A 24,322-nucleotide genomic window follows, 5' to 3' on the forward strand; every position below is an offset into this window, starting at 1 on the left:
TTTAATGAACATTATCTATGTATTGCTGGTAAATTATTAAATCAAGGATTGTGTTACATCAATTTATTTAAAACCTTTACAAAATTCTTTCATTAATACAAAGATTTGGTTTAGATTATTGGCTGTATCTATTGAAAACTTATTATGGCACATCCTAATTTTTACGGTGTTATTTACAGAGCCTGTAAATTTAAATACGATCCAGGTAAACTTATCGATCCTGCAGATAAACTTATTTTAAAAGGTTGCAAATTAACACTGTAATTAGATCTTTGCATATTAGTTTTTATCTGAATAAATATAGATTTTGTTATCAAGAAATTAAAACCCATCTAAATATTACTGCTGATATGTATGAATATTCACGGTCCTACATTCTGTCGATACCTATATTTTGGCATTGCTTAAGGTCGTGTATTTCTCTGATTGTCTATGACGTCTTGTATTTACACTAAATTAATGAGAAAACCCATCAGATATTGGATGTGAACTGAGAGATATCTTATTCTAAGATTTATGATTTTTTTTTATTTGTGGTTATTGACTTTGAACTACCTTTCAGTAACTGCAGGAACTCTCAGATCTGAATGTACTTTGTGTCTTTTGCGTTTTTGTGCTTTGTATCGATCTAATGAGTTAAGCTCTTTTAAAAATGATTTTATAGTTTTGTTTTTATGGTGTGCTGTTACACCACTGTCCCATGTTAGTGGGACGATAAGGCTCCCGCTAACATGTTTAACGCCTCCACAATCTGTATGTGCCTGTGCCAAGTCAGCAGCCTGTAATTCAGTGGTTGTTGTTTGTTGCTGTATACCATATTTGTTTTTCATTTATTGTTTTGTTCATAGATTAGGTTAATAGATTACTCGCTTGATTTGTTTTACATTTGTCAATCATTTCGGTAAGATAAAAGTTTGTTTCATTGTTAAATGGCTTATGGTGACTTATATTCGCTTACTTCTACCTTATTTTGTCTTTGGTGGAAAGTTGTCTCATTGGCAATCATTCCATTTTTTGTGTTTATATTTCCTTTTAGTCGTGGAGAGTTTTTGTATGCTTTGCCACAATTAAATTCAAGTCTTTAAAAAAGCCGACATCCTAATTCAAGTGAAGTGTGTCTTTAATTGGTTCAGAAGTTTGGAGGAAAATATTTGTTTTTGAAAATGTTTACAGCAGACGACGGTCAACGCCAAGTGATGGTTTTAGCTCAAACTTCCCTTAAGAGCAGGCTGAGTTTAAATGTAGTGAGGAAATTTACCCTGAGAAGTATGTGGTACAATCTCTGTTCGTCCTTGAGATGTTAACATTTTTGATTCTAATATTTGGATTTCTGCTTCAGCTGGTTCTATTACCTCTCTATTTATTCTAACATCAATGTTCGATAATGCGTCTTTCAATTTTTTATATTTTCCTGGTGCTATAATATCATTCCTTTCTAATATGGTCAGTAGAGATGACATTCTATTAGCTTCTATATTTTCCTTTGGAGTTAGTAACAATAGCTTTTTTAATGATAGGAATGCATGTTCATTTATTGTAACATCTATATATTCTGTTAATTTTGTAAGCAGTCTTGTATGGATGTCTTCTTTGGAATTCATTTTTCTAAAATTAAAGAAAGTGTGAAGGTAACAGTTTGAAATAAAACTTTCTTAAAATCTACTTCTAATACTACATATACTGCAACTAAATATTACCAATTTACCAATACCAACTACTGTGCCTAACCTAAGATGACACGCTATATTCGTACATTAGGGTTAATTCAGATTATAAATTATCCCATGAGTATTCAATAAGGGAATTCAGTTATTAAAAAGCAGCTCCACCTTTTACCATAACATCTTCTGTTCGAATGTAACCTCCAAAAGCTAAATTTTGCTCTTTGCTTGTGTGTACGTCTTATCTTATACTATAAAAGCTACATATATAAGGACTGATGCTAAATGTTTTGGTTGTTGAGACGAACAAATGGTACATTTAGCATGTTTAGTTCAAAGCGATCTGATGATATCGCCCCTTAAAAGTTGAAATTTAAGGTAAATTAAATAAAACTTCATCAGCATACAATAACCATTTCATGACACTGGAAGTCGCCATCTTTAAACCAGAAGTAGCTAATTATCTCCCTTATTTGAAAGAAACATATATAGTAACGATATATTTTTGGAATCAGTAGAAAATAAGCTATCTTATGAAACCGAAAATGACATTTTCTTAACCGGAAGTAACAAATTATCTCCCATATTTAAGACAAAAGTATATAAAACCAAATATTTTTAGAATCAGTGCAAAGAAAGCTACCCTATAAGTCTGGAAATGACATTTTCTTAACCGGCAGTAGCAAATTATCTCCCATATTTAAGTCAAAAATATACAAAAACCATATATTTTTTGAATCAGTATGAAGGAACCTATGATTGGATGCCAATGGTAACTTTGAGTAAACCAAAAGTAGCTCATTATCAGTTATTTTGAAATGTAATGTAGAAAGTCCTTCAATTGTTCTCTGAACAATTGGTTTTTAATTTTTTTTTTCTGCCAAATTTGTTTCTTGCGTGTTAGTTTTGTTTCGCAACATGTCGCTTAGATATTTGGTATATGTTATTGAACAGTTTATGCGCTTTTAAATTTGACCCTGCTAAACCGAACTAATTTCTTTGTAATAGTTATCTCCCCGAACACTGTTTTTCTTCTGTGTGCATCTCCTCCATATCCAAAAAAGATAACGCCAAAATTCTTTTTCTGAATTGTTCGTTACATCCTCAGAATTATTTGGCTAATTTGGATCGATGCGATCCAGTGAAATCTTATAGGAGTTATCTACCTTTACCAAATAAATTTGTCGGTATGTTTTTGTAACTCATAAACCGTAAGCCGTATAAACTTAGTCCTTTTATTTGAGGTCCTTGGGTCCTAACTTGGAAAATGAGGTCAAAGGCAAAGATCAAGGTCATGTTCTAAATTTTGACATTCACTTCATATCGCTTCTACTCAGAAAGATTGACAGATATCAACAAAAACGATTTGACCAAAATGTTAGTCGCGACATGATAGACCTGGAAAGTTTTTGTCGAAATGGTATGCGTCATTTTTTTTGGGGGGAGGGGGGCTCTTTGCCACTGAAATGGTAAAATGAACAAATTAACTAATTATAGCTTCAAACTTTGCAGTCATCATGATGTATACATGCGACTTATCTTAATTAACCAACCAAGGTCCACCAATACCGCCCCCCTCCTTTTTGATTTTCTTTTTGGAGGAATCCCGTTTCCATGAAATGAAAAGCGCCTTCAGTCCTGTATATTTTACTGTAAACATGCAATCCTTCATATGAACAAACTTCTGAAATAAATCCATCCTTCAAAAATCTGCTCCAATTCATGTAATTAATCGATAAACGTTTTGTTAAAGTACTATAACAACAGCGTTATTTTTGTTTGCACTCAATGAATGAAGACTCATGATCAGCGATAAGAAATCAGTTTACCTGTAAAATGAATCAAGAAAATATATTCCCGTTAACACTATAAATACACGTGCGGTCCGCTTGACGACCTGACCTGGATTGAGAAATTAAAACCAATGACTTAGAAATCGCTCCCAAGTTTGCAAATATTAGTGAAATCCTACAATCAAATTTCGAAACATGCATATACATACAAATCTGTGCACCCGTAAATATGTGTACGAAAAAAGTATGCATGATCAGACATCAATTACGTGAAAAAAAAATAAAATTAATAGTTATCGTGTTACTCTTATCAATACACATGTGTTTAACAGTATTCGAGCTTCACGTGACTTCACAAACACCACCGTGCGCGCGGACCTAAATTTAGAATAAAACATTCCATATCTAAATATAGAAAGTGAAACTTCCTAGACAAAATGTTACTCAGTTTACCTAAAAATTCAAACAAAATGCACAATCAACAAATAAATAAAACATGGAGTCCGCGGTTGCGTAGAAAATAGAGAAAATTTATAAAAGGAGGATGCTAGCATAAATTTTCATTAGGACATCCAAGGCGTCCACTTGGCTGTGCGAGATAGATACTTACGGAGCCACGTTAGGTCGGTTCCATATGTTTAATACGGAGTCCAAGATCTCATTTGTTTCTCTTTCGCTTGTTCCAAGAGACCCTATTCCATGTTTAATTTGTTGATCAGTCAACCAATTAATCAATCAATTAATCAATCAATCAATCAATCAACCAATCAATTATGTTTCGGAGGGGAAAGACCGTTAACAATTGATTTATATTTTTTACTGTTTTCAGTTTCAGACTGTTTAAAACGTTGAAAGATAAATAAACAACACGAAATGATTGTAACAGGATGCTGTTACGAAGTCTCCCAAACGAAGCTCCCATAATTCGTAATTCCCAGGGTCGCCTGACATTGGACAAAGTCCAGTGAAAATTGGTTTGGTCCAGTAAAGTTATATGCATTAGCCTGGGGACTAACCCTGTATATCATTCAAATCATCTTGGCATGACAAACCAGAATATATATGGTTTAGGGGTGGGGATCTCGACCATTTACAAGATACTAGATCATTGGGGGTGGGGGGAACCCCTGGGACTGACCGTATACGTCATTCAAATGTTCTAGACATGATGAACAGGAATATATATGGTTTAGGGGTGGGGATCTCGACCATTTACAAATGGCAGGGGGTCGGGATGACCCCTGGGGACTAACCCTGTATATCATTCAAACCATCTTGGTATGACAAACCAGAATATATATGGTTTAGGGGTGGGGATCTTGACCACTTACAAGATATGAGAACTTTCTTAAATGACAGGGGGTGGGGGTGACCCCTGGGGACTAACCCTGTATATCATTCAAACCATCTTCAAATGACAAACTTCGTTTGGGAGACTTAAAAATACTAAAATTGACTGCTGTGTATGTCAGTTGGCGGTTACAAAACGCATAAGATTGTTATGATCGACGTTATTGATGTTCCAATTGGGGTAAAAGGTATTATATAACTCGGCTGTTTCCAAATATATACTCTTATCCCTGTGTAGTTATCTAATCTGAAAACTCAAAACATTTGTTATCCGTAATTTAATAGTAAATACTAAATACAGTAACGATTATTCATTTTAAGTAAGCCTGAAATTTGTGCAGTTGTTTCATTGATAAATATATTTTCAATAAAAAGTTTAGAACTTTTGTGATGACAAGAAATATCATTAAATGTGTTATTCTTTTTTAAATGAACTGTTTATAAAATCACTAATTATTAAAAACATTAAGGTGTGTCTACCCTCAGGCGTGGATTGCCTTTGACATATTGGTGTCTTTCAAATTGTTCCACTTTTTAAGATGGCACAATAGGGAAGATGTTTGTGGGACCATTGAGAGTTTTAAATGTTTGACAATCTGGAATTGTTTTGATAATTATAGTTGTATTTTTTTTTAAAGTGAAGCCGATAATTTTAGGTAATTGATCAATTTAGCTTTTAAAATATGAAATTAACATGAACAAAAAAAGGTATTTACATATTTTATTTTGCACATATAAGGTCCAATTGAATTATCATAAAACATATTATTCAAAAATATATTAAGCAATACTCAATTATACATAAACATGAATAAAGATTTACAATAAAGCACATATATTTAGATGTGGATCCACGAGTTTTGACAAAGGGGGCCTCAAATAAGGCAACGTTAGCAGTTTGAAAAAATTAAAGTTTATACTTAACTATATGTGTAGTACCATAAGGGGCCTGATAATTAACAGCATTATACACTAAAGCACACATATGACCTGATTTATAAACCGTAACCATAAAGCACACATATGACCTGATTTATAAACCGTCACCATAAAGCGCACATATGACCTGATTTATAAACCATTACTATAAAGCACACACAATGCAGAAGGTACAACAATATAGCACACATGATACATATGTACAACAATAAAGCACACATAATACAGTTAGTTATTTGCAATTCTTACTAGGCCGCCAAGTTATTTATTTTCAAAATCCTCTCCCCCAAAAAAAATCAAATGGTGTTGTACTTGGGTCATCCTTTTCATGCTATACTGTGCCATCTTTCAAAATGATTCGTCGTCTTTGGTCCCTTGGTTTTGAAATGGATCCATAGTTGCCTGTTGCTTTCAACCCAGTATGTAGTGACGTAGTCAGTAAATGGAGTGGTGTTTGCTGTTGAATCGGAATTTTCCAGGTCTTCGATTTCAAAGAACCAGACGTCTTCCGTCTTCTGCATGTATGCTCTGGCAGAATTCTGGAAAGCAGCTATGGAATCAATGAAGAAAGTTGTTTGGTTCAGATGAATGACGTTTGGTGCCAACTTGCTTCAGATGTGTATAGAACCTTGTGTAGAAGTCCTCTTCTGACTTTACTGGTAAAGTGAAGAGACTAGTGGAAATATGTCTCGAGCGACCAGCGTGTGTAGAGTTAAAATTGCATGCATAAGGTTGAAATTTATTTAGAAACTTTAAAATTTTTTAAAATGTAGTTTAACCATAATGGTATTGATATTTGTTTTATATATGAAAGAAACATTATAAATATATTTTATAACTCAGAAATGATATATTATTTAAACAAAAGTGAATTATTTTGATGATTTAAAAAAAATCATTTTTCGATCATACTTTTATGCATGCAATAATTAATTTCGATTTATTTAGCAAAAAAAAAATTACCTTGTTCATTTAAGAACATTTTACATCATAATAAATTAATTTTTGGAACAATCAGAACTTTTGCTGTAGTACAATCAGAACTCTATAAGTATAGATAGGAGGAAAATCTCGAATAAACTACCGTATGTGGAACAACTTTTCGAAATTCCGGTTTTTGAATGCTATTCACCTTCGTAGTTGATTTGCCCTTCCATATGCTTTGAATTGGGCGACACTGATGAGTCTTATGTAGACGAAACGCGCGTCTGGTGTACAAAACTTTTAATCCTGCTATCTTTGGTGAGTATTTAGAAATGACAATTTCAAATTTTAACATCTACGTATAGGTCATTTGTAAGTGGTCAAAGTACATGATGGTTAAAAAAGTTTGGAAATTTACATTCAGATGTATGTTTTTTTCATTGCAGATACCTATTTGAGCATCAAAACTAAATAAAATAGTTTAGGAACTATGACGATAAGTACATGAAGTACTTTTTCTTTCTTAAAATTGGGATAACTGGTCGGAAAAACAGAAATATTACAAAGATTACATTCGAGATAACGGCACAATTATAGTCTCGTTGCAGGTAGGAAATTAAATCTTAAACCATCTAGATTAGACTATTTGTCATGCCTGTTTAACAAAATTACTGAAACTGAAATAGCAATAATATTATTAAACGAATATGTATTCGGTTAATCATAGGATAACCATCATAGTAATTGAAATACTCCTAGAAAGTTCATTCATCTACACAAAAAGTTTTAACAGCTTTTAAATAATTTAACCGATGGGATTTTGATGTCATTTTATGGAGAGAAAAGACAGCGATTCTGTCACCATTAAAAAGTGTCATAGGTCATAAAATCATCAATTAATTCGCATAATACAAATCATATAATACAATCTCTGTAAACTAACGTTTTTAGGTCGTGATATTGAAGTCCCAAGTAGTATTCACAATTAATAATAAGTTATAATTTAATATTTATAAAAAAGATTCAATTTGTAACATATAATAAATCGTAGAACGACAAGAGCTTTACGCAAAAATATAATATTGTCTTTCCAGCTTATGTATGTTACAGTACATATTTAAATCAGGGGTTTTGTTAACATCCCTGAAACAAATAGTGATTTTGTAAAATCCCCAGCAGATTCAGTGAGTTTGTAAAAGCTGTAAAAATTGTTAGAAATTATATATTCTCAGTATTTTTATCATATATTTTCAGAATTTTTTTTTGACATGTTATCATTAGATGTATCATTATATGAAAATTATATCAAACATCAAATACTGGTTGCAATATACCTTCACTATAATAACAATTTTAGTTGCTAAATAAACGAGATTTTTTTTCAGAGGCAGTTCAGGATGACCCTCTGGTACATATCTCTACCCTACCAGTTCTATGGTGGGAGGTATGTAACCTAAACAGGACACGTATTTCTGTTTGTTCGCGAATAAAAAAAGAAGAAATGTGTGTAAACATAGGGGTTATCGACCCGTTAAGGCCATTCTTGCACTTCTAAGGAATAATTTGGACACATACGTTATCATAGGGTCCCCGGTGCTCTCGTTTTAATCCGGTGCGGTCTAGACGTAATCCATTCAATCATTCCGGGTCAATATTATCGTTTCCGTTCCGTAACGAATAAAGTTTTACATTAAACAATCCTCATCAGTTTCTGTGTATTTACCTTAGATATATATTTTTCTTATGAATTCTTTGCGGTAAAGAAGAATATAAATATATGTTTATGGCAGTTTCCATTAATGGGTATAACCATGCAACTTATGTTAATTTACAATGTTTATTTGTTTACTTAGCAAACCAGTATGCCTTACGCTTTTAATTACGATGACATTGATGTATTTATCATGATTTACCCTAAAAGTCTATTATTATTAACATTATAATAAAAAGAAAAAAATCTTAATCATAAACTGACCCTTTTCTCCTATTGTTTGCCTTCCACAATATTTTATTTCATTCTTTAACAATTGTAGATAGGCATATCTAATTCATGAAACTTACATGTATCTAAATGTATATAATAATCTGACCAAAATTTGGACTTGGTTCCTGAACTGAATTAGTTAAAAATGTTTATAACACTATTACTTAGTAAGTATTTCGAATTATATTGTTGCAGAAGATACCATAGGGACATTCAAACTTATAGAACGAAAATAAACTGACAACGTCGTTGCTAAAAAAGAAAAAGAAAAACAGACATACAATAGTACACAAAACACAACATAGAAAACTAAAGACTAAGAAACACGAACCCCACCAAAAACTAGGGATGATCTCAGGTGCTCCGGAAGGGAAAGCAGATCCTGCTCCACATGTGGCACCCGTCATATTACTCATGTTATTACAAACCCGGAAAATAGTCGGTATATTAATACGGTAGGTCACATTCGAGGAAAGGGAACGGGATTGTAGTTACGACATAAGGAACATATCCGATATCATCTGTGAAACGGATATTCCATAACGGTCAACCAACTCGTGATGGCGTCCGTAAAATTTAGGAAGGGATGATTTCAACTTCACCATTTGGATCTCTTGGTTTAATAGCTTCCTTGTGAGCAGCAACCCTCTATCTAGGAAGTCATTGCAGGTAAGGCCTTTAGATGCAAAAAGCATTATGATATTCTATTATGGGCTGTTGCATGCTGAACTTATTATCATTTCTGTACAGTTGTCAAAAGAACAAAAAAAACATTTAAGGGTTACATGTATATAATATAGCCATGAAATAGTCTTTAATTTCATAAATATACATGTAAATTAATTGCAATTGGTAACTTTTTTTTCTAATACTTATAGTGTCACATATGAGGTTCTATGTGTTCATTCCTTCGATGAAGTTCACCAAGCCATTCGGGAACATGAGCTATCAAAGTCAACGAAATACATTACAGTAAAAATAGACAAGATGTTTGGGAAGGAGGACTTTGGTAATTACAGCTTTTATCAGTTTATATAAATGTAACACAAAATAACCTGTCTGAAATAGAAAGAAGATTCCATAAGACAATAAAAAAAACCAGACAACACCATAGTGAATTAGAAATAAAGACACCCTTAACAAAACACTTCACAATAGAAACTGAGATTGAGCAGCATACAGGTACTCTGGAAGTATAATCAGTTCCTGTTCATGGTCACACATTTTTTATTTGTTTAATTACACTGCATATCAATATGAATGATTGACTTAAATATTTTATTTTATACCATACTTCTTTCACTAGCTGTACATGTATATGTAATAAAACACAAATGATCAGACATTGTTTGGAGGGTGAAAAGACCAATATCATGGCAAAGAGGGTACAAAAGGCATTACCTTCTGCATATAAACAAGCAGTGCTGAAATATGAGTGATATTCATTAGATAAAAGAAAAGATGAAAAATAAAGGAAAATAACAAAAAAACCAAACTCCAAGGAAAATTCAAAGCTGTAAGTCCCATCAAATGGCATAAACAAAAGCTCAAAAACATTAAAGAAATGGATAACAACTGTCATATTCCTGACTTGGTACAGGCATTTTGCTATGTAGAAAAATACACTAGCTATCAACCATTTACACCAAGATGTTGTTCAATAAAATTGGATACCCTGCATTTATCATTCTTTTTAATAACACATGGTCAAATCACTAAAGGACCAAAGCCATCAACATCAACAATGGTGCTGTATTTAATATCTAACTTAATTAACTAGAACTGCATTATTGGCTATATATTGAAGAATTTATAACATACTGTATATTTAAATTTATCAGATTTACTTCACTCAGAAGTTCGTTTTGAGGACACACAAAAATCAACTGTGCCGTACATTCCATATGATGGAGTTCCGTTTATCATTGTTGGGAGGAAGAGAATGGCATGTCATCATGGGAAAGACACACATTTAAAAGAAAAGGAAAGGGAGAAAGTGAAAGATCACCAAGTGGTAAGAATGAAATAAAAAAGATAAATGTACATGTTGCTTCCAATAACAATCACTTTTATACTGACATTTTTCCCAACAATTATGAGGACGTATGTGATGCTTTTATACACATTTGAATTTTTTTCAGGGAGATCATGATTATAAGAAAAAAGAAAACTTTTACAGCCAACAAAGAAGAAAGACTGTTCTGCTGGAATAAGAGTGAGACATATCATCAGATTCCCCGACTATCAGGTAACCAAGTCGTTCATACATGTAATCCAGTCATTCATACATGTAATCCAGTCATTCATACATGTAATCCAGTCATTCATACATGTAATCCAGTCATTCATACATGTAATCCAGTCATTCATACATGTAATCCAGTCATTCATACATGTAATCCAGTCATTCATACATGTAATCCAGTCATTCATACAGGTAATCCAGTCATTTATATCAGGTAATCCAGTCATTCAGATGTGTAATCCAGTCACTCATATATGTAATCCAGTCATTCATATGTGTAATCCAGTCATTCATATATGTAATCCAGTAATTCATGTATGTAATCCAGTCTTTCATATATGTAATCCAGTCATTCATACATGTAATCCAGTCATTCATATATGTAATCCAGTCATTCATACATGTAATCCAGTCGTTTATACATGTAATCCAGTAATTCATACATGTAATCAAGTCATTCATACATGTAATCCAGTCATTCATATCAGGTAATCCAGTCATTCATATCAGGTAATCCAGTCATTTAGACGTGTAATCCAGTCACTCATATATGTAATCCAGTCATTCATATGTGTATATATAATCCAGTCATTCAAACATGTAATCTAGTCACTCATATATGTTATCCAATCATTCATACATGTAATCCAGTCAATCATATATGTAATCCATTCATTCATATAAGGTAGTCCAGTCATTCATATGTGTAATCCAGTCATTCATAGAAGGTAATCCAATCATTCATACATGTTATCCAGTCATTCATACAAGGTAATCCAGTCATTCATACATGTAATTCAGTCATTCATATATGTAATCCATTCACTCATATATGTAATCTAGTAATTTGTATCAGGTAATCCAGTCATTCATATGTGTAATCCAGTCATTCATATAAAATAATCCAGTCATTCATACATGTGATCCAGTCATTCATATATGTAATCCATTCATTCATATATGTAATCCAGTCACTCATATGTGTAATCCGGTCATTCATATATGTAATCCAGTCATTCATACATGTAGTCCTGTCATTCATACGTGTAATCCAGTCATTTATATATGTAATCCAGTCATTCATATATGTAATCCAGTCATGCATATATTTAATCCAGTCATTCATATAAGGTAATCCAGTCATTCATATAAGGTAATCCAGTCATTTATATCAGGTAATCCAGTCATTCAGACGTGTAATCCAGTCACTCATTATGTAATCCAGTCATTCATATGTGAACTCCAGTCATTCATATATGATATCCAGTCATTTATATCAGGTAATCCAGTCATTCATACATATAATCCAGTCATTCATACATGTAATCCAGTCATTCATATGAGATAATCCAGTCATTCATATAAGGTAATCCAGTCATTCATATCAGGTAATCCAGTCATTCATATCAGATAATCCAGTCATTCATACATGTAATCCAGTCATTCATTTAAGGTAATCCAGTCATTGATATATGTTATCCAGTCATTCATATATGTAATCCAGTCATTCATACATGTAATCTAGTCATTTATATATGTAATCCAGTCATGCATATATTTAATCCAGTCATTCATATAAGGTAATCCAGTCATTCATATAAGGTAATCCAGTCATTTGTATCAGGAAGTCCAGTCATTCAGACGTGTAATCTAGTCACTCAAATATGTAATCCAGTCATTCATATGTGTAATCCAGTCATTTATATCAGGTAATCCAGTCATTCATACATTTAATCCAGTCATTCATACATGTAATCCAGTCATTCATATAATGTAATCCAGTCATTCATATAAGGTAATCCAGTCATTCATATCAGGTAATCCAGTCATTCATATCAGGTAATCCAGTCATTCATACATGTAATCCAGTAATTCATATACGGTAATCCAGTCATTAATATAATGTAATCCTGTCATTAATATATGTTATCCAGTCATTCGTATATGTAATCCAGTCATTCATACATGTAATCCAGTCATTCATATATGTAATCCAGTCATTCATATAAGGTGATCCAGTCATTTATATCAGGTAATCCAGTCATTCATACATGTAATCCAGTCATTCATACATGTAATCCAGTCATACATATATGTAATCCAGTCATTCATACATGTAATCCAGTCACTCATATATGTAATCCATTCACTCATATATGTAATCCAGTTATTCGTATCAGGTAATCCAGTCTTTCATATTTGTAAGATAAACATTCATAAGTATAATACAGTCACACATTTAATAAATAAAAATTTGAATCATGTATCTATTCTTATGTAGCTCATACATGTAATCCCACCATTTTTTATGTATAATTCTTTTTTCTGTAAGTTCTGAACAGGTATCTGACTGTGGAAAAAGAAGTGAAAAGATGCAGTCAGTTTTTCCATCAAGCAAAACATAAGAACAGGCCAGCTTATCAGAAAAGAACACACCTTCTTTGTCAGTATACCTGATGACGGTGAACATGAAAATCATTTTATGGGAGAGGTAACTATTTTTTGTCATGTTAGTCATTGTGCCATTTAGACCAGTATGAGAGTTTCAGAAATTGTCACTGAGGTTAACCCCAATGGAAGTTTTAACGGATCATAGGGTAAAATATATAAAATGTCATTTTATGAGAAATTGAGAAAGCCAGAGCCTGAAAAAGAAATATTATGTGTTTTTTTTTTCAATTGGAGGAATGATTTTAATTTCCACACTAATATTAAGTGGTCAATTAAATATCAATTAGTTTTCAACACACTTGTCTTCAAAGGTTCTGTATCACAAAGAAAGGTAATTGGACTACTTGACCAGTATGGCCAACATATTGGAGATTTTTAATATGTGTTGGAAATTTTTATTCTAATGCATTATTTTAAAATCCTTAATTTTTTAAGGTACTTCACTGATTCAACCAATAGATGAAGACCTGAAAAAGTATATTGGTTTAATGGTAGTCCAGCATTATGTTGGAAATACCTTTCAAATGAAATTGTTGTTAGAAGTTTATGTGAAACAGACATTGTTTAATGGCCACAATATCCCATCAAGATTGAATAAAAGATTCTGGCCATCAATCAAAGACATCAAAAACAATATGGCGCTAGCTCTTCTTAGACTCCGCATTACTAATGTAGATCAGGTATTGATTCAATTTATACTATATATATATGTGTGTATTTGTGTATTTGGCATTTGTCAAATTTAACTACAGCAATGTTTTTATTATTTATCAGTGTTTTTTTTTTTTTTTTTTTAAATCAGTTCATGCCTGTGGTGTATGTTTACAAAGGTTTAGCTGCTGGATTTTAAATATTGTCACATTAACCTATTATAAATTTGAGAATGAAAATGGGAAATGTGTCAAAGAGACATCAACCTGATCGAAGAGCAGAAAACAGCCTAAGGCCACCAATGGGTCTTCACTCTTCAACACAGCAAGATAATTCCACACCCAGAGGCGGGCTTCAGCTATCTTTTTTTGTTTATCTCATTTGGTCAACATGACGTACACAATAAAGAATCTATAAATAACTGTCGTACAAGGTGGTGTTTTATCAAGCTATAAAACCAGGTTTAACCCAACATTTTCTTAGGGAAATACCTGTACTAAGTCAGAAGTATAACAGCCCATGGTAATAGTAGTTTGATAACAATTTAAATGTAGGTAACAAGCATACAAATATCTTTCGATATATTTTTACCTTCTTTCCATCTGCATTTGTATAACATTGCATTTCAATTTCAGTCTTTTCGTTTCTGAGTCAGTACTTTAGTAAATATTTCATCGCAATTGAAATGACCTCTTATATCATGTATATGATTAATATTATAATTTCATTATCAACAGGCTGTAGTTTCCGAACTAGTAACTAAATGGGAAATAGAAAATCTAAGGGATAATTTCTACATTAGAGTCGAAAAAGACAATGATGATGAGATTAATCAAGGTATCATGTTTTCTTTAACAATTAAATTTTACATATTATTTACATTTTAGCAGCATTTATGTAGTATTTGAATAAGAAAATATGTAACAGTAAAAGTCAAATCAAACTTACACCAACCGATCAAATTATGTGCTTCTTTTTGAACAAACAGTACATTGGCTGTCGGTTGTATTGCCTCTCTTGAACTGGCAAATCATTTTTTTTATCGGTCTATCAAATAACAACACATACATGATTTATTTTTCACTATACATGTTGCATATAAGTTATAAATATTTTATATTTATTCTACTTTGTATTGTTGGTTTTCAACGCCAGTGATCCGTTCATTGAATTCCTGCGGGTTTTTATCAATATCTAGGTCAGTTTCTAAATATAAATCATTTACTAAAAATATATTTTTTGTGAATTTTATTGTTGAAAATTCGATATTTGAGATTAGATAGAATATACATTTTGCCTTTGTATTCTTGAATGATTTATAAAATCTTGATATGTGCTGCACAGTATTTGAAGTCAATCGTTTCTACATACGTTGGTCAGCTCATACGTAAGACCAAACAAATAGTTAAGTGTTTTTTTACAGATTATATGTGGCAAAATGTCTCCCGCTATGTATCTTCATCTAAGGGACGAGCTAGTGTATAATATGTACGTAGAAATCATGTAGACGATCAAGGTTTCGTACGTGGGAAATAAAAAGTGATTCATTGACAATTTTCAATAAAGCGAATATTTTACGTTTTGCTTCAGACATTGAACATGTTAAAGTAGATTTTAATCATTCCACAAATCTGACTTACAGGTATAACAATCATACAGTTGTTAACCCATTACCGTTACTCGTCTTTTATTCCATTAGGAAAATTATAGGGAAAACGGTACTATTTATTCTGCCATTGGTGACAATACTAACATTTTCTAAATTTACAACTTTTTATAATAAAAACCTGGATAAAACAGGTATGTGTGGTGTTAGTACTTTAAAATTCTGTTTAAAAAAAGAAGCCAAATAGTATCGTGAGAACTTTTCAATGGAGCTTGTTTATGTTATACATTCCCAACGTTATTTTACACCAAATTTATGAAATTTTGGAAGTCTTTTCGAATAATTCTCTAGAAAAATATTTCAATAGGTTTCAAAATTTTTATTGTATATTTACACACTGCAGTTATTCATAGATACATAAAAAAAATATATTGACCCTTACACCCAATCACATCGCGCTCCGAAGTTGAATTCCTTCACCTGTCTTTGGTACACATAAAGCCAACCTAATGCTGGGAAAATGTAATACTACCGTTTTCCCTATACTGTGACATAAAGATTTAAATAAAATTGAGAATGGAAATGGGGAATGTGTCAAAGAGACAACAACCCGACCATAGAACAGACAACAGCAGAAGGTCACCAACAGTTCTTCAATGCAGCGAGAAATTCCCGCACCCGGAGGCGTCCTTCAGCTGGCCCCTAAACAAATATATATACTAGTTCAGTGATAATGAACGCCATACTAAACTAAAAGAATTCTTATGACACCATTAATGCAATATTAATACTGGGTTATTGTGAAAACCTTGGTTATAATAAATAGTGTATGTCCCAATTACTCAAAGAAACATGGATAATTTTATATTCCCACTCCTACATGCTGGTTTACCACTATCTGTAATTCTTTCAGATAAGGCTGAATAAACAACCTGTATCCAATCATGTCTCATCTTATTTAAAAATAATAATAAACAGTTCCAATCAAACAGATAAAAATAACAGTTCCATTCAATTTGTATTAATTTGATCAAAAATTTACAACAGAAGCACAAATTCAAGATTTGTTATACATATACTAATCTCCATTCCATGCTTTAGTATATGCCAAATTGTGGTTCAAAATTTCAGAGCTTGTTATAAAATCCATTATTCTGCCTTCAGATGATAAAAACTAAGATATTAGACACTTAAAACATACAATATGCAAAATACTCAGCTGTAAAGTTGCCTTTGTTGCCTGTATTAATCTATCAAAAAGCTGAATTATGTCCCTTGGGAGTATTCAATTCAAGCAAAAGTCCTTTTCAAACAGTAGAAAATGAAAAATTATATATGCTTAATATAATAAAAGATAGAAACTAGAAAAAGAAGCACTATTAAAATATTTCCTGCATGAATTTCAAAGAATGTGAACAATTCTTTACACAGGAGAGTAAACATTCTATCTAAATTTAGCCTCAAATGGGCCTCTTTTTTCTTTTATAGACTTGGATTACTATGTACTGGTTGTTCGAGAAAACAACAACAACAGTTTTGATACAGCTTTCAAAAAATCAAACAAAACTAGCCACCAAAAATTTCTGGAGTACAAGAATAAAAGTAAGGTAGTCAACAAAACACTTCTTGTACTCACTTACCATCCTGATTTAAAAATGTGTCATCCGTTGTTGGAAAGCATAAGAAAATTATAGAGAATGATTTCAATTTGAAAAAAAGTGTTTTCCTGACCACCAGTCATGGCCTTAAGAAGACATAAAAACATCTGTGACAAATTAGTAACAAATGAATTAACAAAGCAATCAACTCCACCTCCTTTTGCTACAAACAATGTGGAAGAAGGAACTGCTTAATATGTTTTCATGCTGCCAATACTAGCAGTTCTTTCATCAGCTCCTTTATAAAACAAAGTTATACCTATACACAAATTTCAACTGTAAAACGGAGAAATCAATTTATGTATTAACTTGTAACACATGTAGCATTCAGTACGTTGGTAAAACAATGGACAAATTTAATATTCGGCTATTATAACCATCGATCATGGTATAAAAACCAACAAAAAGTGTCCCCTCAGTAGTTATCTTCGCCTAAAGAAACATCCTTTTGATATTTTTATTTTGCAAATCATAGAAGTGAACACTGAGTGGGACACCATGGCGTGAAAGGAGAATTGAAAACTTTTGGATCCTCATCACTTTACTTTAGAACCTGATGGGCTTAATGAAAAAGACAAGAAAAGATACAGGAAAGATAAAAAAAAATCAAATATACAGCATCGTCCTTTATATCTCTTTAATATTGGCCAATGGACGTTGCAAACTGCAACCACAAATTTTGTAATAAAATTTATAATCTTGAACTTCATCCAAAGTTTGAATTATTTACAAGGCAGAAAAAATCATGCATAATGAGCTGCATCCGATTTCACTTGACCTGGATAGATACACGCTTGTGTGTCTAGCAAAATGTTGCGTTTATTTTTATCTATAGTAATTATATTTTACATTGAAATATTCACATACTAAATAGTGTGTTGAAATAACATTGTTAGGCAATTTATAATTTCATTTGTGTAATTCTATTAATCTGTGTACTGGTTAGTTCACACTCAAATAGATTTGTATGTTATGTGTTGCTATTTGTAGGCAGTTATATCCTTACAGAACTCCAAAATTTATTAGTAATTGCTTTCCAAAAAAAAACTTTCGATCCATAACTTATTTTTTTGAAAGTAGATGTTTGGCAAAATAGCCAATGAGCCCCCTCATTAAAGTTTTATCCGTTTCGATACATATTTTACAGTACAAACTGGAACAAGAAGACATAGGAGAGTTTGTCCTACAATTCAGTACAATCACCTGCATTTCACTTTTTTTTATTCATTCATTCATTCATTTATTAATTCATTTTATTTTTATTTTATTTTATTTTATTTTATTTTATTTTATTTATTTTATTTTATTTATCTATTTATTTATTTTATTTATTTTATTTATTTTATTTATTTTATTTATTTTATTTATTTTATTTTATTTTATTTATTTTATTCATTGTATTTATTTTATTTATTTTACTTATTTTATTTATTTCATTTATTTTATTTATTCATTTTATTTATTTACTTTTATTTTTTGTCTATTTAGATATTTTTTGTTTGTACTGAATATTCAGTTTTCTATTTTTATACCACTTACTGAACAATACTAATTAGCTTGCCTTATGCGGTATTGAAATAACAAATTATAAATTCAGTGTAAACAATGAAAAATTTAATTTCCAAATACCGTACCAAAGCACCTGTGAGCTATATGTTGGATTGTTATCAAGACACACATTACATTATTTACAAACATACAAAATTCAAAGTCAACACACATTCATATCATATAGTCGTATTATATATTTTACTATTCAGATACAAATTTAGAATGTGATATTTTTGTAAATTTGAAAATAAAAGTACAATACTCTTGTCTATATATCAAACCAAAATTAAAACAAAGGAACCAAAGTACTGTATTCATGTGTTTGTATAGATAAAAAAAGGAAAATACTAAAAATACAAAATTCCAAAAAAAATTTAAAACAGAAAGTCCTTTATCAAATGCAAAATCAAAAGCTAAAACACATCACACGAATGGAAAAAAATATCATATTCCGGACTTGGCACAGACAAAAATTATCCAAATTAGAAAAAGGCAGATTAAACCTGGTTTGATGGTTAGCTAAACCTTTCATTATATGACAATCGCATAAACAACAATGTGTGAACCAAACAAACAGATATAAAAAGTATAATTGTCAACAATTGGGGTACAACAGTCTCTACAAAAGCAAACAGCTATGTCAACAAAGTAAACAAAAATACCGTGTGACTCCAAAGAAAAAGTACAGAAGCAAAAATGAAAGTCAAGAATTATGACAATAACAAAGTATTTGACACAATAGCGGGATGTATTGTTACAGAGACAGGCCAAATAGATATTACTGAAAGGGGACTTAACAGTACAGATTAAAAGTAAAGAAAAGACATGTAAACAGAAAGCATATGCAGGTTTACTGGTGAAGCGTAGTGAAAGATTCAAATAATATTCTGCACCACGATAGTTAGTCCCATCCGCCCGATATCAAATGGACGTTCCATGAAATTAAGGGTCAATTATTATCGAAATAATTTCCAAATCACTAACCTATCCATCTGTTCAGACTGTGTTAAAGATTATTGTTGTACGAGAAATGCATGCATAGTTTAAAGATCCAAAAGGAAATACACTTTTTTTATGGGAAAAATTTATCACCCCATGGGAACATTTTTTCTGTCCATGGGAACATTTATTATTCCTATGCAAACAATTGTTTTTCCTATGGTAACAATTTATCCCCCATGGAAAGATGTATTCTACAATAGGAAAATATTTTCCTTTTAATGTTTTTTTCCTAGGAAAATTGAAATTTGTTTGAAATACAGGATTTTTGTTAAATTATTTTTAAATTAGTAATTACGTTTTCAACAATATATCAATATGATTTCGTATCGAAAGTTTACTTAAATACAACTTCCATAAAACACTGATTATCCTTTAAAGTTTAAAGTTGTGTTTGTATCTGTGTTGTGATAACAACATATCCTTTTGCAATATTGATGTACATTTTGATTCTTTCGTTTACCGTAAATTGTATTCAAAAAGAGGGGCGAAAGCTGTTGTTCCATGAAATTGTATTTTTTTCTCTCCAAATGATGGTTGATGAGAACAATATGTATGAAATACATAATTATTTCATGTAATGATTTCAAATACATTAATTGCGTAGACATGTATAAACGGAACAATTTCATCATTTCTGGCAATATGAACAACAGCAGTGACTCAACGTTTTGAAAATTTACTGTTATTGTCTGTAGTAAAATTATAACAAATTGTAAGTTTTCACATAAACTAAATACTTCCATATAGCAGAATTCTTTGTAATTCATAAACTTTGAATGTGATAAAACTGCCCAGGAAAGAGATTCAAAATTAATTTGTTTGTTTGTCGTTGGTTTGTGTCTGCAATATTTGTTTTTTCGTAAATTGAATAGTTGAAGGTTGTACGGTGACCTTTGATCGTTTCATCTTCGTTATTTGAACTCTGGAAGATAGTTGTGTCATTGGCAGTCATACCACATCTCCTTATTTCTATATTATCATTTTAAATAGAGATTAAATATATTTGAACTATACACTAGATATATATGTCTTGGTGCAATCAAACTAGTCAGTAAGTCCTTTTTACAATTTGTTTTCCTGGCAAAAATGAACAATTATTGATGTATACAGTTAAAATTGACAATGGAAATTGGAGTGTACCAAAGAGACAAAACCCGACTAAAGAGCAGATAACAAGCCAAAAGCCATCAAATGTCACCAACATGTTTAACTTTAAGAAATTTGTTTTAGAATTTGATCAAAAAATTTATATAAAAAAAACAATTTAATACTTCATGTTCTTCAATTTTTTTCATACCTTCTGTCCTACCTTTTTATTGTTGAATGTAGGGAGAAAGGTCACAGGAAATGAGGTCACAACAATAATATTTAAAGTATCATTAAATAATTTTATCTTTTTTTTGTACTTTTTTCATTTAAATATTTTCTTTAAAAGAAATATTAAAATGTGTTAACATTTTCCTACTCCTTCAATGTGTTTTCCTCTTAAAAAGGCTATCAATTCGATGTACTGCCTTTATATTTGAGTTAAAATTAGATACTTTTATACTTTTCAACAATTACATTCAGAAGCACTATATTTCGAAAAAAAACCTAGTAATATGGATTGTTTTGTGTTTTTGTTCTACAATTTCCTCATATTTTTCCCAATTTTATGTATAACATTTTAATTTTCCCTGGGTTATTTGAAAACTGTTCACAGTTACAACTCAAATATGACAAATTAACCTCAAATTATTCAGTGTTTCTGCTGTGGGTTTTGTTTTGTTTTCTTTTATGAATTATTTAAAAATAAAAAGATTAGGTATTTTACAAATTCTCTGAAATTGATTACAGAATCTGTAAAATAAATCTAAAATCTAAAAACTTTCACTAATTTTGTAATATTTCAAGTCAACAACTGGGATTTTCAGGAAAAATCACTGAAAGAATCCACACCACGTGAGTACAACGTGAAACGAGCAGAAAAACGTAATATTCACGTTCTGTATAATAACAATTTAAGTTGCTAGACAGACGAAAATATTTGTTTCGGGATCAGTTGAAATGACCCTCTGGTATATATTCCTTCCCTACTGGCACTGTGATGGAAGATAAAAATAACTGAGTAGGGTTCACTGTGCCATCGGGAGGACTCCATTGACTACTGTTACAAGAACGAAGGTGCCATCAATAAAAACTTGACACGTATTTCGGTTTGTTAGCGAAGTTAACAAAAAGAGAGACTGTCATTGTTTTCTGCAGACATGATTGTTAAAGGAGGGGGTTATCGAACCGTCAAGACTATTCATGCACGTATGAGGAATGATTTTGACACATACGTTATCATAGTGTCCTCGATGTGTAGTTTTACTCCATTGGCTGTCGATTTTTTTGCTGCATTTGAACTAGAAAATTATTTTTATCTTCGATCTATCAAATTTCAGAACTACATGATTTTTTTTATTACACTTGTTGCATATTAGTTATAAATATCTTATACTCGTTCTACTTTGTATTGTTGATTATCAACGCCAGTGATCCGTTCATTGAATACCTGTGGGTTTTTATCAATATATGTGTCAGTTTTTAAACATAAGTCATTTTCAAAAAATATATATCTTTTGTGAAATTTTTTTGTTGAAAATCCGATATTTGACATTACTAGTAAACAGAAACAAACAAATGGAGGTACAATGTATATAAATTTTGTTTTTATATTCTTAATGAATAAAATAAAAAATATCTTCATATGGACAGTATTTAAAGTCTATCGTATCTAAATCTAGAGGGGCGTTCTTCAGTACATAACTTTAACCCAAAATATATATCAAATAAGTCACAGATTCGGAGTAGAAAATTGTCTCCCACTATGTATTTTCATCTATGGGACCAGCAATTATATGTGTACTTAGAAATCATGTACACGATTACGGTTTTGTTCAGGGAAAATAGAAAGTAAGTTAATAAAGCGAACATTTTACGTTTTGTTTCATACCTGAATTCCACAAATTCGAATTACAAATATATAAATCATACAGCTGTAAACTCCTTACCTTTACTCGCTATTATTCCATTTGGAAAATTATAACTAAATACTGCTATACGGAAGTTACTTAGTGTCCATTGATATCACGTGACAAAAGAATGGTTTTTCAATATAGAATAACTGATGCATAATGGAGGATAACAATTACACAATTTCTATTTATATATAATAAATCCTTACAGGAAATCAAAAGATAACAAGTAATAGCTTCTCAAAAAAGCTTTCGATTAATAACTGATCATTTGGAAAATAGATATTTGGCATTATATCTTCATCCATTTTGAATTAACAGTGCAAACCTTGTTTATTTATTTATTTATTTATTTATTTATTTATTTATTTATTTATTTATTTATTTATTTATTCATTTATTTATTTATTTATTTATTTATTTATTTATTTATTCATTCATTTATTTATTTATTTATTTGCTTATTTGTTTATCTGTTTATTTATTTCTTTAATTTTTTTTAATTAAAATATTTTTCGTATCGTTATAAATTCAATTTTCTCTTTTTATACCACATACTAAACACCACTTATCAGCTTGCCTAATGTGGTATTGAAATAAAAAATTAACTATTCAGTGTAACACTGAAAAACTATCCAAATACTGTACCCAAGCGCCTGTAAGCTATTTCATGGATTGTTACCAAAAAGTAAAATAACAAGACAAACATAGAAACAATATTAACAAACATACAAAATTCAAATTTAACGCACATTCATATTATATAATCATTTATAATGCTGCACTCGTTCTATTTGAGCAGTCACAATGCGTTGGTTGTATGTTTCTATGCCATATACAGTCACTGACCCGATATCAGTTTTCCTCATGAATATTTAAATAGTAGTTGCCAGAACTACTTTTTGATTATTCATGACGACATCTTCAACATTACTTCTATTTCCAATGTAAACAAAAGTGTTTTATTTCCAAATCGCGATAAACGTGAACTGTTTATTAAGATGAAATGTCCTGAAACTTGTCTCGGAAATGAAAGGATGGCATGATTACAAGTTTGAACCCTGACGACACTGAAAATCAAAAATTCACGCATTTACTTATCATATGAAGATACGATGAGGTGATAAACTTAACAATTAATAATTTACCTGATTCATTATCATATTCACATTATGTTGACACGTCTGAGTTCGTTTGTGCGAGCTCATTTCAAACAAGCAAAACAATTACAGCATCATCCGTTTTTATTTACCGATCGCCTTTAGTCAGAAGAGCGCACTGTTTACAGGGGAGGTAATATTTTGTCACCAGTTCGCGCACTAAGTTCTTTCTTATAAGACTTTAAACATTGGTAGAAAATTGACATGTATAAAGGGGATACATTTACAATTCAGGATATACCTGGCTTCAATGACATCTTCATGTAAATTTGTAAGAAAGCTGCGGAAATTGCAAAATTTGGGTGAATAGATAGGGATTTTGAATTGGTGGTCTGACACCTTTAAAGC

General features: G+C 31.1%; 1 protein-coding gene across 1 annotated transcript in view; it reads right to left on the reverse strand.

Moving 5' to 3' along the window:
- LOC127717781 (uncharacterized) overlaps positions 1–23,000 on the reverse strand; it is a 55,060-nt gene extending 32,060 nt beyond the window's left edge. Inside the window, exons 1-2 of the mRNA XM_052223614.1 lie at positions 22,851–23,000; positions 1,259–1,605 (exon numbers count right to left, since the gene is read on the reverse strand). Of these exons, the coding sequence (XP_052079574.1) occupies positions 1,259–1,601 (343 nt within the window). The 5' untranslated portion in view covers positions 1,602–1,605; positions 22,851–23,000. The remainder of the gene's footprint in view (positions 1–1,258; positions 1,606–22,850) is intronic.
- Between the last annotated feature and the right edge of the window lie 1,322 nt (positions 23,001–24,322).

This window comes from Mytilus californianus, unplaced genomic scaffold, assembly GCF_021869535.1.
Source record: "Mytilus californianus isolate M0D057914Y unplaced genomic scaffold, xbMytCali1.0.p SCAF_10, whole genome shotgun sequence".
NCBI lineage: Eukaryota > Metazoa > Mollusca > Bivalvia > Mytilida > Mytilidae > Mytilus > Mytilus californianus.